Source organism: Muntiacus reevesi, unplaced genomic scaffold (assembly GCF_963930625.1).
Source record: "Muntiacus reevesi unplaced genomic scaffold, mMunRee1.1 SCAFFOLD_118, whole genome shotgun sequence".
NCBI lineage: Eukaryota > Metazoa > Chordata > Mammalia > Artiodactyla > Cervidae > Muntiacus > Muntiacus reevesi.
In genome coordinates, this window is record NW_027077972.1 from 17,041 (window position 1) to 34,120 (window position 17,080).

The following is a 17,080-nucleotide window of genomic DNA, read 5'->3' on the forward strand; positions in this document are numbered from 1 at the left end:
GACACAACATAGGTAAATAAGTAAACTGTTTTTTAAAGTTTTCATCTTTGACATTAAATCTAATATATTCAGAGTTAAATTCTGATATAAGAAATGAGATAAGAATTCAATTAAAAAAATAAATATTGAGCTTATTGGCTAGGTGAGGCTTTAAAGGATATAATAATTGAAATATGACCCCAAAGTATTAATAGTGGGTCTTAATCCTAAAGCAAAAAAAAAAAGATTTTTGTCAAGAAGACAGAACTTCTTTCTACATATGTGTAGGAACACATGATAATCCCAGAGAACTCCCTAAGTAGTAGACAAAGAACCCAAATGTACTATTGGAATATAATTTTTTTTGCCCTAATTTACCATCTGTAGAGTATTATCCAGTACAATGTGGACCAGTAATATTAAAATGAAGTATATTTTTGTTTAAATGTGGTAAATTTAAATATTTAAATTAAGTATGAGACATTTTAAGCTTTAAATTTTAATGAACTAATAGAACAAATAAATAGTATCATTAAAAGTAATCTATAGGCACTAAAGGAATATTTTATATCAACAGTAAGAAAATTTCCTTAAAATCAACTTAGTTGAAACTGTATTTTAAAAAATCATTCATTTAAAACATAAAATATTGCTTGAAAAAATGTGGAGAATACAGAACACTCCAAAGAAAAATACTCATTAGGATACATTCCAATCAAACTCTAATAGAAAACTGATGGCAGCACAACAAGATAATGTTCTACATTTTAAAAAATTGTCTTCCATAATTTTGCTAAAGATGATAATAGTAAATATGACTAGGGTATTTATTTACTTTTATTTTAATGGGCATTAGAATTGTTTATTTAAATGCTAGGTTTCTATAATCCTGGAATACAACTGAAGATGAAAATATTAACTCTTTATGATTTTTTTTAAAAAACACAAAAATATCTTAGAATGCCACAGAGAAAGAGCAAATCTATTCAATGCAAGCAGTAATAACTAGGTCAAATCACATATGACCAAAATGCAGCTTAGTATTTATTTTTCAAAGAAACTCCACTCACATTAATCATTTTAGGCTAAAACAGAGACACATACTTTAGAGCTATAAAATATACTTGGAAATTTGAAAGCTTCATAGTTAAATATAATAAAGAAAAATGACATAGCATTTTAGTACTGAATTCTTCTGGAGATATCCATTTAGGAAGGAAACAGGTCATGTGAGAATCATCTCACTCAGTATTTCTTTTAAAATATTTAAATAGTTAACTAGAAAAGAAATTAATAAAATAATCTATTTACCTGACCGCTACCCACAGTTGCCATGTTGATTTCTGCCACTCCTTGACCTTCATTCTGCCGTTTGGCTTCATGTGAGCCAGCTTCATGCTTGCTCTGAGATGACCTCTGTTAATATGGAGTTAACATCAATACATACAAAAACGGTGCATGCTTTCTCAGCCCACAGCTTTCCTTCTTTCTTGCTCTAAAGCTCTGAAGGCCTCAATGACACAGGTTCACAAAAGCACGGAGCTGCACTCCATAGCCTCCAGCGGGCTGTCAGCTGCCTGTCTCGGTCACAGCAAAGTGAAGTGTGTCCCTCGAACACTAGGGCTGCACAAGGCAAAGGGTTTTCTGAGACCCACAGAAACACCATCCTCCACCAGCTGTGCTCACATCACTATCGGGGACATAACCCAACTAGAGCAAATAACTGTCTTTTCCGCAAGGTCACATGGTTCTGGTATTTAATAGAGCTGCAAATATAGCAGTTACTATAGCTTATAAATACCTTCTATGTAAGTATATTTATACTTACACACACATATATTTTTATATACATCTGCTAATAAAAGTAATATGAAACCAACAGATAAGCTCTTAGATTCTAATATGAATAAAACCAAAACCTTTTCTAATGTAACCACCATCTGTTAGGTAAAGTGAAAGGGCAAGATTATATCCAGTAAAAGCAGTAATTTCAAGACAGATTATATCTAGTACAAAGCAGTCACTTTGAAAACTATCACCACAGAATCAAAGAAAGAAAATAATCAAGTATCTTTTATAGAAACAATTACCAGTGTGCCTCCTCTAGGAACATTATAGGCAAAATTAAAAATTACACATTAAAAATTGTGACATAATAATGGAAAACTATGTTACAAAATGGCTTCCACTGGAATTTATTTAAACATAAAGCTTTCCTAGACCATTTAAAATGTGACTTTAAAATAATTTACATATACTATTTCCATCAATAAACAAGTGTAAGTTATACATAGGCAAAAGAGAAGTAGTCCCAATAATTCAGAAACAAGAAAAAACAGTACCTTGGGAAAGTGATACCACAAAATTCAACAAAATCATCTAAAGCAGAGAATACAAAGTCAGTGAAGAGAAAAAATGAATCAACGAGCACTAAATCTACAAAGATTTGACACTGACATCACTGAAGATGTCAATATAAAAGTAATTATTGAGTATGTGCTATGTCAGTTACTTGCAATAGGGCTGGAGAACACAGTACTGACAAACCCAGGCATCGTTCAACGCACTCTTCCAGATTTAGTCTAGTCAGGGATGCTATCAAATAATGAAAGAAACAACAGTAAAGTTAAACACTTCGACAAGCACTCTGAAAAAAGAGCACAAGTTGCTTATAAGGATACATAACAGAGGGACATCAGACATTGTGGGAGTCAGGGGAAGTGCTCTCTTAGGAAGTATTGTTTGGACTGAGATCTAAAATATAAACAGGAGTTCTAGGAAACGGGATATGGCAGAGGATGAAGGAAACAGAGACCACATGCAAAAATTTAGGGAAATAGAGACCATATGCAAAGGAGCTGTGATGGGAGAAACGTGGTTTGCTCTAGGATATCAAAGAATTACAGTGTGAAGAGTAGAACAGAGAGATGGTTAAAAAAAGGAACTTAATGATTTTGTTGAATTTTAGTGTGATTCTCAGATGGCACTCATGCCCCCACATAACCAATACTCTAAAGGAAAAAGGTGCATGTATTCTGATCGTTTAAACTCAAATTTTGAATGGTCTAAGAAGATGGGAAACACAAGAGATCAACTTGCAGACTAAATATTAAAGTAAGTGGGAGATGACAGTCCTTTACACCCAGGGAAGCACTGATGCTTGGAGACAGAGGTCAACCTGAAGGACTGCACGACAGACTGGATACAGTGAGTGGAAGAAGAGATCTGGGGTCACAAACTACTCTTCTGTTTCTTAGCTCACACAGCTGAATAATGGTGGTACCATTCATGGAGACAGATAATACTAAAGGAGAAGGAGGATTTGGAGGATGTGGGGGTCACAAGGAGGACTTAGGAGGAGACCATCATTAGTTGTGCTTTGGTTACGTTGGATTTAAAATGCCTTTAAGACAATTCACCCACTTTAAGTGTACAACTCAATGACATTGAATAAACTTACCAAGAATCACTATATTTCAGTTTTAGACCATTTTCATCATTCTAAAAAGATCCTTCATGCTCATTTATAGGTAATCCCCATTCCCACTCACAGCTCCAAGTAACTATGACTCTGCTCTGTAAACTCGTCTTTTCTGTACGTTTATTGTAAATGGAATATACGGACTTACATGTCTAGCTACTTTTACTCAGTATAATGTTTTTGAGGTTCACCTCAGTTATAGTGTGTGTCAACAATTTGTTCCTTTTAATTGCCGAGTAGTATTACATTGTAACGGTATACATTTTATTTATTGATTTACCAGTTGATACACTTTTGCATTTTTCTACTTTTGGGCTACTGTGAATAATACTTCCATGAATATTCAAATTAAAGTCTCTGTGTGGACATATGTGCTCATTTCTCTTAGATAGCTAGAAGTGGAATTGCTGGGTCATATGGTAACTATACCTTTAATACTTTAGATAACTGCCAAACTTTTCCAAGTGGCTGAACCATTTTACATTCCCATCAGCAACATATGACAGCTTCTATTTATCCACATCCGTGCCAATGCTTATTGTTTTCCTCATGATTACAGCCATCCTAGTGAGTATAGAGTGATATAGCATTGTGGTTTTAACTTGACTTCCTTAACATCCAATGATGTCGAGCCTATTTTCATGTGCTTATTAGCCATTCCTATGAATTTTTCTGGTGAAATGTGTATTCAAATCTTTAGCCCATTTGTAAGTTGGGTTGTCTCTTTATTAATGAGTTATAAGAGTACTCTGCATGGGATTTTAAAAACTATTTCTCATTGGCTATTTTCTAGAGACTATTAAATCATGCCACAATTTTCCTTATAGCTCCCATCTTTTGGGGCCCCTCCCCCCCAAATGGTATACATTTGTCAGTAAATAACCTATAGAATACAAAAGAAAGTGGTAGGACTGGTTGCCTCATGTACCCTCTTGGAACTTCTGAGATTTGAATCAAGTGCAATAGTTATATCATCTGAGTTATATCCTGCATCTAGATCTTAAACCAGAATTGTTAGCAGGTAGGGCAAAGATAGTGTTATAAGATGCTTCATGGTGGAGAAATTATTTGGCAGACATCTTTTCTTCTCAGTACTGTATGTGAACTAATTTATGAGTATCTGATCCCGTTTTCTCCATTTTCTAGCTTCTCCTTCTGATAGTAATAAAGAAACAGCAAACAGTAAAATTAAAAACCTTTCTTTCTTAAATAAGACATGATACCTTCTTTTAGTTTATATTCACTGAATAAATGTAACGACTTAAGGCTATGAAAAATATGGCCATTTTTATAACAAAAAGAAACAAGAATAGACTAGGTTATGGTGGTAGACAGTTGGTCCCAAATCCAATGATATAAATGAAATCTTGAACAGATAAAAAAACACAAACAAGCCCCCAACCTGCAATAAACTTATAATTGTACTGATAATGAGAACTATTATTAACAAATGACAATTTTTCTTAGGAATTTCTAGAGGCCAGAATGTTGGTAACGTTTGGAAATGTACTGACAGTGAGTATATTATACCAGGCAAATGATGACCAAAAGAAGCCCCGTGCAGCAATACTAACAGCAAAGAAGGCTATTTAACACACATGAAAGAGTCAATCAAGTAGAAAAAATAAGTGTAAATATTGATTTAGAAATTTAAAAAAAAACAACCCTGTTGATGCAGCCAAACAGTAAAAATCATAATACAAGAAAGATGGTGAATAAAAGCTAACTATAACTAAAGAAGCTAGAAAAACAACAGCAAACACTCAAAGCAGAAAAAATATATATAAAAAGAAAATATAAATGCAGTGCTGCTCAATAAAAAACAAAAGTTGCCTCTCTAAAAACAGTTTTAAAAATAGAGTATAGTAATTTTGATCAAGGGGAAAAAAAAACAAAACACCACAGATAAACTACCCTGGAAACCCAAAGGGGCCATAATAACCAGAATGCCACATACAGCAATGCCAATGACATTGAAAAAGGAGTAAAGAGATAGTTTTGTTTTATTTTGGAAAGAAAAAAACAGTACTGAAGAGTTAATATTGCAAAAAGGACACAGTCTGTATATTACAAATATTTGGTTCATACTGACTTAAAACATCCAGATTAAACTACTTTTAGCAATATGACTATTACACTGAACTTGACTACTTAGCAAGTACATGTTTCTACATATTTCAAATTCAAATGTACTGAAGCCAAAGCTTCTAAGAGATTTAAAAAGCAAGGCATGCATGACCAGAGTCTTAAAAGACACTGTTTTCAAAATTATACTTTTTGACATTAGAATTAGTTGTCTTCTCTGTGTGTAAATGGGCTTGCACTAAGTTTCTGCCTCCAAACAGAACTGTTCATTATCCGGTCAGATTCTCAGGGCTGGCAGTAAGTGCTGTTGCTGTGGTTTACTTGCCAAGTCATGTCCGACTCTTTTGCAACCCCATGGACGGTAGTCCACCAGGTGTCTCTTTCTACTGGATTTACTAGGGAAGACTACTGGGGTGGGTTGCCATTTCGTTCTCCAGGGAATCTTCCCGACCCAGTGATAGAACCTGCGTCTCCTGGGCTGGCAGGCGGATTCTTTACCATCGAGCTACTTGGGAAGCATGCTGGTGATGAAAGGACACGTCAGATTTGTTTCGCATACAAAAGTTTTCTCTCACTCTAAAAGCTGTGCAGCTACTATAAAAACATTACAAAACTGGCCAAACTAAGAAAACAAGGAGGTATTAGCAGTGGTTACCTGCCTTTTCATATTATTTCTGAAAGACTGTTTGTGCATATTAAAAAATGGGATCAAAGTGTACATACTATTTTGTATCTCATAAACATTTTAAAATATCAACAAGCACTTCATCATGTTTTTAGTAATTATAGTTAGAAAAAAGCACTAGGTTGATATTTCATTCTTTGCATTCTCTTCTTTTTTCCTGTATGATCTGGAATGTGAGTCTCAATCTGGCTGCATATTAGAAACTTTGCATTGGTATATCCCCAAATACTGAGCCAATTTTTCCTAGCAACAATTCTGTATTGTTCAATGAGGACTTTTATTCAACACTTTTTGCTCTTATTGCAGAGAGACAGGTCATCCTGTAGTTGACTTAAGAAGAAATACTTTATTTTCTCTGAGCCTCCCACATGCTATTTTTCCTTATTCAGCAATAGTTCATTTAAGTTCCATGTAGGTTTTCTTTTTATTTACCCATAAACAAAGTGACAAGTGCCCAAATTCAGTGGCTATAAACAGATAGCTGAAGGGATGGTTTTTTATACCCCATCCTTCTGTGTAGTGATCAAAACCAAATTTCAGCTGAAGAGCTGACAAATATGGTTTTAACCCCCTTTTTAATCCTCATTTCCAGAAGTATCTAGTGTAACCAACTCTGGAAACTTTCAGGACTCCACAGTGTAAAATGAGTTGCTTTGTGACCTCCTACTGCTCACTCTGGGGTCAGCTCTCTACCATAATCTAGAAGAATTATTTGTTTATCTGCTTTGCAGTTCTCCAAATTTTATTGTCACCTTCCCTGGTATTTGTGCTTTTTCATTTTACCCTTTTACTGTCATTTTAATGAAGTTTGTAAAGTAAGCACAGATAAATGTATATGATCAACTTTTACTATGGATTACACAAGGAGATAGCTTATTTACAAACTGTTAGTAGCCAAATTATATGTAAACAGATAACTGAAGTAAGGTATCTATTTATGGCTCTATAAGCTTTAATTGCATAAAAGTTATGAAGAAATCATACTAGTATAGATTTTTGAAATCTATACTTAATTTAATGAAAAAGCTTATCAAGTGTCTCAATTCTCTAGAGCATCTATTTCAATGATGCCATGTTAATTATACATATTTTCTTTTCTTAGAACAACCACCTATCATTATAACTACAAACAAAAGAGACAATTCACTAACCTTCGGTTGCTTGGGACTGTAAAAGCTGTCGTATACGAAGTATGTCCTTTTCTATTTGTTGAATTCTGGTTATTCTTCGCTAAAATAAAATAAGTAACCAAGTTAGATCTATTTTTATTAAAAAAAAACATTAGTTTTTAATATTAATTTAACATTAACCATTCTATGGTTACCATTTAAAAGTAGGATTATATCAAATCATTCTTTTTTCTATGCCAAGTCATTCTTATGTGAGAATTAGATACATATACATATACATATTCATATACTGAGGACATCAGTGCATCAGTTCAACTTTTTAACATATCTAACTTTATAAAACAGATCCCTAAATTTAGGAAAACTGTACAAATGCAAGTTATGTATCTACTTGGACCATAAAGAAAGGTGAGGGCTGAAGAACTGATGCTTCTGAACTGTGGTGTTGGAGAAGACTCTTGAGAGTCCAGTGGACCGCAAGGAGATCCAACCAGCCCATCCTAAAGTCCTGAATATTCACTGGAAGGACTAATGCTGAAACTGAAGCTCCAATACTGTGGCCACCTGATGCGAAGAGCCAACTCACTGGAAAAGATCTTGATGCTGAGAAACATTGAAGGCAGAAGGAGAAGGGGACAACAGAGGATAAGATGGTTAGATGGTATCATGGATTTCAATGGACATGAGTTTGAGCAAACTCAGGGAGACAGTGAAGGACAGGAAAGCCTGGCAATGCTGCAGTTCACAGAGTAGCAAAGACCTGGACATGACTGAGCAACTGAACAACACATGATACATAACAGTGTGAAACTGGTATATAAAAGCTGTTCTCAAAAACTTTCAAAAAGAAAATTACATCTGAATTTAAACTTTTATATTAATTCAGATGTCAGTACAGTATAATGAGTTTATGTAAAGTATGGCATCCTGTAAAGAGAAAGAGCATCTGCTTTTTTTAAGAAGCACCAGTACGTAAACAATAAGAACAATCTTCCCTAAAGTTATTCCTATTACAGGTCAGCAGTACCTTTCAGAGTTAGCTTTCCCAAATACTTCAGCTAAACATTACTCCAAACACTAAAGATCACAATGATGGTAGGAGTTATTGCTTCCCCCATATACTGAGATCTTCAAGTGAACACAAAGCAGTAACTACAGATCAAACAATGTGGAAGTGAAAAATGTGGGAAATGTTTTAAAAATAAGTACTGCCAATATTTTATCATCAACTGCCAGAATTCCATAGTTGACACTGTAACATTGGTATAAGAAACTGTATTGTAAGAGTAATTGTTTCAATGAGGAAAAAGTGTCAGAAAATAGACGGAGTGATTTGCAAACTTTTTATGATTATGCACCCATCAATGAAAGATTTTTGAGCATGTATACTTCAATAGATAATTAAAGTATTATAACGAATAGCTTTAAGTATATACAGCTAAAAAGCTTACATACAAAACTTACCCTTGAATCATACATAGTTTTGTTTAAATACAATGTCCTTATGATTTTATTGCCATAGTAGGAATCATTATTGTTGCTGTTTTTTGGAAAAGTTCAAAACAGATGTGCTCACCAAAAAAGAAACCTTCCTCTCTCAGTCCCTCAGTTGTATCACTACAACTATGCTAATTCTCTATCACAATTCTGAAAATAGTGAACTTAAGGTAAATAATCACACTCCTCTCTCACGCTAGTAAAGTAATGCTCAAAATTCTCCAAGCCAGGCTTCAGTAATACATAAACTGTGAACTTCCAGATGTTCCAGCTGGTTTTAGAAAAGGCAGAGGAACCAGAGATCAACCTGCCAACATCTGCTGGAACATCGAGAAAGCAAGAGAGTTCCAGAAAAACATCTATTTCTGCTTTATTGACTATGCCAAAGCCTCTGACCATGTGGATCACAAAAAACTGTGGAAAATTCTGAAACAGATGGTCACACCAGGCCACCTGACCCACCTCTTGAGAAACCTATATGTAGGTCAGGAAACAACAGTTAGAACTGAACATGGAACAACAGACTGGCTCCAAATAGGAAAAGGAGTACATCAAGGCTGTATATTGTCACTGTGCTTATTTAACTTATATGAAGAGTACATCATGAGAAATGCTGGGCTTGAAGAATCACAAGCGGGAATCCAGACTGCTGGGAGAAATATCAATAACCTCAGACACGGAGATGACACCACCCTTACGGCAGAAAGTGAAGAACTAAAGAGCCTCTTGATGAAAGTGGAAGAGGAGAGTGAAAAAGTTGGCTTAAAGCTCAACATTCAGAAAACTAAGATCATGGCATCTGGTCCCATTACTTCATGGCAAATAGATGGGGAAACAGTGAAAACAGTGGCTGACTTTATTTTCCTGGGCTCCAAAATCACTGCAGATGGTGACTGCAGCCATGAAATTAAAAGACGCTCACTCCTTGGAAGGAAAGTTATGACCAACCTAGATAGCATATTAAAAAGCAGAGACATTACTTTGTCAACAAAGGTCCGTCTAGTCAAGCTTATGGTTTTTCCAGTGGTCGTGTATGGATGTGAGAGTTGAACTGTGAAGAAAGCTGAGCACCGAAGAATTGATGCTTTTGAACTGTGGTACTGGAGCAGACTCGAGAGTCCCTTGGACTGCAAGGAGATCCAACCAGTCCATCCTAAAGGAGATCAGTCCTGAATATTCATTGAAGGACTGATGCTGAAGCTGAAACTCCAATACTTTTGCCACCTCATGCGAAGAGTTGACTCACTGGAAAAGACCCTGATGTTGGGAGGAATTGGGGGCAGGAGGAGAAGGGGATGACAGAGGATGAGATGGCTGGATGGCATCACCGACTCGCTGGACATGAATGTGGGTAAACTCCGGGAGCTGGTGATGGACAGGAAGGCCTGGTGATCTGTGATTCATGGGGTCACAAAGAGTTGGACATGACTGAGCGACTGAACTGAACTGAAGGTAAATAATATTTTCTATTTAAGACATTTTACCATGTCCAATTTTCACCATGAAAACATGCTGAAGAAGAAATACTTTTAGTAGCTCTCTAAAGATTCTGCAGAGATGAGTGATTACTTCTACATCAGACACCAAATACATCCTGGCATTACAGAAACAACAAAACTATCTACACTTATTAGTTTCATAATATTTCATTGTTTTCCTCTCTCTATATAACCAGCTCCCCGTCACCAATAAAGTCCCAAGTCAAAATTTTTAATATTTAGAGGGTGAAAACAGGAAAATATACCTAACATTCCTCTTCACAGAACTGTATTTCTGTATTGCTATTAGGTCACTAGACCCTGTAATCAAGTCTGCACCTTGATGACTGCTTCCACAATAACATTTGTGCTTTCGTTACTCAACATAAAATGGAAGAAGTCAGTAGCACTTCTTTCCATTCTCTGTATGACAATCTTGAATATTTATGAAATTAAATAAAATGCAACATGCTTAATTGTTCAGGCATATAGACATGGTATGACTTTTGAAAAACTGATATAAAAATTATTTAGTAATATAGTTTGATATATATATTGAAATACCATGTAGAATCAAACCCCATACTCGCCAGAGACACTCAGAGGGCTCAAACAAACTTTATGTGCACCAGGACCCAGAGACTCCACAGAGACGGAGACAGAACTGTGTTTGGGTGTCTCCTGTGAACATGTGGGTCAGCAGTGGACTGCTGCAGAGGCAGGGGCTCTGAGTACAGTAGACCTGAGTATGGCATAAGCTGTCTCAGAGGAGGTCACCATTAACCCAACATAGAGCTGCCAGAACTCACACAGGACTGGGGAAACAGACTCTGGGAGGGCACAAATAGAACCTCGTGTGCACTAGGACCCAGGAGAAAGGAGCAGTGACCCCACAAGAGACTGACCCAGACTTGCCCATGAGTGTCCAGGAGTCTCTGGCAGAGGCAGGGGTCGGCGGTGGCCTGCTGCAGGGTCAGGGGCACTGGATGTAGCAGTGCAGGCATGTGACCTTTTGAGCGAGGTCGCCATTATCTTCACTACCTCCACCATACTTTGGCCTCAGATAAATAACAGGGAGGGAACATAGCCCTGCCCTTCAACAGAGGATTGGATTAAAGGTTCACAGAGCATGGCCAAACAGAACAAGAACCAGTTTCCCCCTCAGTCAGTCTCTCCCATCAGGAAGCTTCATAAGCCTCTTATCCTGATCCATCAGAGGGCAAACAGACTCAAAACCACAATCACAGAAAACTAACCAAACTGATCACATGGACCACAGCCTTGTCTAACTCAGTCTAACTATGAGCATGCCTTGTAGGGTCAACCAAGATGGATGGGTCATGGTGGAGAGTTCTGACAAAACATGGCCCATTGGAGAAGGGAAAGGCAAACCACTTCACTATTCTTGCCTTGAGAACCCCAACAACAACATGAAAATGCAAAAAGACAGGGCACTGAAAGATGCACTCCCTGGGTTGGTAGGTGCCCACTATGCTCCTAGAAATAACTCCACAAAGACTGACGAGATGGAGCCAAGCAAAAACAACATTCAGTTGTGGATGTGATGGTGACGGAAGCAAAGTCCAATGCTGATAGAGCAATACTGCATAGGAATGCTAGGTCCATGAATCAAGGCAAACTGGAAGTGGTCAAACAGGAGATGGCAAGAGTGAACGTCAATATTTTAGGAATCAGCAAACTAAAATGGATTGGAATGGGTGAATTTAATTCAGATGACCATCATTACTACTGTGGGAAAGAATCCCTTAGAAGAAATGTCATAAGTCAACAAAAGCACTCGAAATGCTTGGGTGCAGTCTCAAAAATGACAGAATGATCTCTGTTCATTTCCAAGGCAAACCATTCAGTATCATGGTAATCCAAGCTTGTGCCCCGACCGGTAATGCTGAGGAAGCTGAAGTTGAACGGTTCTGTGAAGACCTACAAGACCTTCTAGAACTAACACCCAAAAAAAGATGTCCTTTTCATTACATGGGACTAGAATGCAAAGTAGGAAGTCAAGAAACACCTGGAGTAACAGGCAAACTTGGCCTTGGAGTACAGAATGAAGCAGGGCAAAGGCTAATAGAGTTTTGCCAAGAGAACACACTGGTCATAGCAAACACCCTCTTCCAGTAACACAAGAGAAGACTCTACACATGGTTTTCACCAGACGGTCCACACTGAAATCAGACTAATTATATTCTTTGCATCCAAAGATGGAGAAGCTCTATAGAGTCAGCAAAAACAAGACCGGAAGCTGACTGTGGCTTAGATCATGAACTCCTTATTGCCAAATTCAGACTTAAACTGAAGAAAGTAGGGAAAAACTACCAGACCAATCAGATATGACCTAAATCAAATCCCTTATGACGATGCAGTGGAAGTGAGAAATAGATTCAAGAGATTAGATCTGATAGACAAGACTGCCTGAGGAACTATGGACGGAGGTTCGTGACATTATACAGGAGACAGGGAGCAAGACCATCCCCAAGAAAAAGAAATGCAAAAAGGCAAAATGGTTGTCTGAGAAGGCCTTACAAATAGCTGTGAAGAGAGGTGAAAGGCAAAGGAGAAAAGGAAAGATACACTCATTTGAATGCAGAGTTCCAATGAATAGCAAGGAGAGATAAGAAAGCCTTCCTTAGTGACCAATGCAAAGAAATAGAGGAAAACAACAGAAAGGGAAAGATGAGATTTCGTCAAGAAAATTAGAGATACCAAGGGAATATTTCATGCAAAGATGGGCACAATAAAGGACAGAAATGGTATGGACCAACAGAGGCAGAATGTATTAAGAAGAGGTGGCAAGAATACACAGAAGAACTGTACAAAAAGATCTTCACAAACCAGATGATCAAAATGATATGATCACTCACCTAGAGCAGACATCCTGGAATGCGAAGTCAAGTGGGCCCTAGGAAGCATCATTACGAACAAAGCTAGTGGAGGTGATGGAATTCCAGTTAAGCTATTTCAAATCCTCAAAGACGATGCTATGCAAGTGTTGCACTCAATATGGTAGCAAATTTGGAAAACTCAGCAATGACTGCAGGACTGGAAAGGGTCAGTTTTCATTCCAATCCCAAAGAAAGGCAATGCTGAAGAATGCTCAAACTACCACACAATTGCACTCATCTCACATGCTAGCAAGGTAATGCTCAAAATTCTCCAAACCAGACTTCAACAGTATGTGAACCATGAACTTCCAGATGTTCAAACTGGATTTAGAAAAGGCAGAGGAACCAGAGATCAAATTGCCAACGCCTGCTGACTCATCGAAAAAGCAAGAGAGTTCCAGAAAAAACATTTATTTCTGCTTTATTGACTATGCCAAAGCCTTTGACTGTGTGGATCACAACAAACTGTGGAAAATTCTGAAAGAGACGGGAATACCAGACCACCTGATCTGCCTCTTGAGAAATCTGTATACAGGTCAGGAAGCAACAGTTAGAACTGGACATGGAACAACAGACTGGTTCCAAATAGGAAAAGGAGTACGTCAAGGCTGTATATTGTCACCCTGCTTATTTAACTAATGTGCAGTGTACATCATGAGAAATGCTGGGCTGGATGAAGCACAAGCTGGAATCAAGACTGCTGGGAGAAATATCAATAACCTCAGATATGCAGATGACACCACCCTTATGGCACAAAGTGAAGAAGAACTAAAAAGCCTGTTAATAAAAGTGAAAGAGGAGAGCGAGACAGTTGGCTCTAAACTCAACATCAAAATTAAGATCATGGCATCTGGTCCCATCACTTCATGGCAAATAGATGGGGGAAACAATGGAAACAGTGACAGACTTTATTTTTTGGGACTCCAAAATCACTGCAGATGGTGACTGCAGCCGTGAAAGGAAAGACGCTTGCTCCTTGGAAGAAAATTTATGACCCACCTAGACAGCACATTAAAAAGCAGAAACATCACTTTTCCAACAAAGGCCCATCTAGTCAAAGCTATGGCTTTTCCAGTAGTCATGCATGGATATGAGAGTAGGACTTAAAGAAAGCTGAGTGCCGAAGCATAGATGCTTTTGAACTGTGGTGTTGGAGAAGACTCTTGAGAGTCCCTTGGACTGCAAGGAGATCCAACCAGTCCATCCTAAAGGAAATCAGTCCTGAATATTCATTGGAAGGACTGACGCTGAAGATTCAACTCCAGGACTTTGGCCACCTGATGCGAAGAACTGACTCATTTAAAGACCCTGATGCTGGAAAGACTGAAGGCGGGAGGAGAAGGGGACGGCAGAGGATGAGATGGTTGGATGGCAACACTGACTTAATGGACATGAGCTTGAGTAAACTCCGGGAGCTGGTGATGGACAGGGAGGCCTGGTGTGCTGCAGTCCATGGGGTTGCAGAGTCCGACATAACTGAGCCACTGAACAGAAGTGAACTGAATAGTTCAGTATGAATTCAGGACAGCTCTCAAGAAATTAGGAATAGAAGGTAAATTCCTTAACGTGATAAATGGTATCAAAAACCTTAAGTAAACAGCATACTTAATCGTGAAATTTCAGAATTCTCTTTAAAGCCAAGGTGAGATGAAGAAGACCAATTATCATTGCTTTATTCAAAGATGTATTACATTTCTTATATAATACAAAGAGGGAAAAAAGGACTGGAAAAGACAAAACTGTCATTACTTGGAGACAATTTAACATCTAAATGAAAAAATCCAAGAAAATCTTAAACTACTGAGACAATCTAACAAAAGAGTTCAGGAAGACTCCTGGATACATCAAATTTAGTAATGTAAACTAGAGAAAATTCCATTCACAATAGCAACAAAAACTAAGATATCTAGGAATAAATGAAAAAAAAAAAGATGTGTAAGAGGATCATGAAGAATATGGACTACAGAGAATGAGATGTTTGGATAGCATCACAGACTCACTGGACATGAATTTGAGCAAACTGTGGGAGAAAGTGAAGGACAGGGAAGTCTGGTATGCTGTAGACCATGAGGCTGTAAAGAGTTGGACATGACTTAACAATTGAACAACAAGGGTTTTATGAAGAATGTTATAAAGCTTTTCTGAAGGGCATAAAATAAGACCCAAATGAATGAGATACAAAACGAGTAACAGTACCTAATATTTACTTGGAATTTGCTAAACTCCAAGGGTTTTATGCATATTAACTCATTTAATCCTTACATTTTTTACAGGGAATCATTTTCTACATTTTACCAATGAGAAAACTGAGGCAGAGTTTAAACAAGATCACTGTGCTGATAAGTGACACGGAATTAGAATCCAGAGACCAATCTTTCAACCAAGATCCAATCTTCATACTGTAAAGATATAAATTCTCCTGAAATTAATTTATAAATTCAATGTATAACTAATCAAAAGTCAATAAGGTTTTTCCTTGAAGAAAATAAGCTGATACTAAATTTCAAATAAAAGAGTAATGAAACAGAATATAAACACATTTTTACAGACGTAAATAAGTAGGACTCATACTACAAGACTTAAGATTAATAAAATTATAGCAAATAAAACAAGTGTGGTATCCAGAGAAGCTAAAACAGACTAATGGAACAGAGTTCACAAATATTCAGCAAATACAACTTCTCAAATGCCAAAAACAGCATTACTAATCCATGGGGAAACAGAGATGCATCCAATAAATGTTAATGGAAAATTCTGTTAACAACATAAATATATATCTATCTGTGTGTATCTGTATGTCTGTATATATCACTAATTATATAATTATTGAATAGAAATTATACTGCATATAACATATACTATATACACACATTTAAAAATCATATGCATGAGTGTTTATATATATATATACATAAAATTAGATTCCTACCTCTAAAACTAAAAGATGATGCTATGAAAGTGCTGCACTCAATATGTCAGCAAATCTGGAAAACTCAGCAGTGGCCATCGGACTGGAAAAGGTCAGTTTTCATTCCAATCCCAAAGAAAGGCAATGCCAAAGAATGCTCAAACTACCTCACAATTGCACTCATCTCAAACGTTGGTAAAGTAATGCTCAAAATTCTCCAAGCCAGGCTTCAACAATACATAAACTGTGAACTTCCAGATGTTCAAGCTGGTTTTAGAAAAGGCAGAGGAACCAGAGATCAAATCGCCAACATCTGCTGGAACATCGAGAAAGCAAGAGAGTTCCAGAAAAACATCTATTTCTGCTTTATTGACTATGCCAAAGCCTCTGACTGTGTAGATCACCACAAACTGAGGAAAATTCTGAAAGAGATGGGAATACCAGACCACCTGACCTGCCTCTTGAGAAACCTGTATACAGGTCAGGAAACAACAGTTAGAACTGAACATGGAACAACAGACTGGTTCCAAATAGGAAAAGGAGTACGTCAAGGCTGTATATTGTCACCCTACTTATTTAACTAAAGTGCAGTGCTCGCTTTGGCAGCACATATGCTAAAATTAACTAATGTGCAGAGTACATCATGAGAAACGCTGGGCTGGATGAAGCACAAGCTGGAATCAAGACTGCCAGGAGAAATATCAATAACCTCAGATATGCAGATGACAGCACCCTTATGGCAGAAAGTGAAGAACTAAAGAGCCTCTTGATGAAAGTGAAAGAGGGCAGTGAAAAAGTTGGCTTAAAGCTTAACATTCAGAAAACTTAAGATCATGGCAACTGGTCCCATCACTTCATGGAAAATAGTTGGGGAAACAATGGCTGAGTTTATTTTTTGGGGCTCCAAAATCACTGCAGATGGTGATTGCAGCCATGA

At 37.2% G+C, this 17,080-nt stretch overlaps 1 protein-coding gene across 1 annotated transcript in view; it reads right to left on the minus strand.

Moving 5' to 3' along the window:
• Window positions 1-1,071: 1,071 nt before the first annotated feature.
• Window positions 1,072-17,080, minus strand: part of LOC136155297 (adenomatous polyposis coli protein-like) — a 30,014-nt gene continuing 14,005 nt past the window's right edge. Inside the window, exons 4-5 of the mRNA XM_065917122.1 lie at window positions 7,382-7,460; window positions 1,072-1,602 (exon numbers count right to left, since the gene is read on the minus strand). Of these exons, the coding sequence (XP_065773194.1) occupies window positions 1,475-1,602; window positions 7,382-7,460 (207 nt within the window). The 3' untranslated portion in view covers window positions 1,072-1,474. The remainder of the gene's footprint in view (window positions 1,603-7,381; window positions 7,461-17,080) is intronic.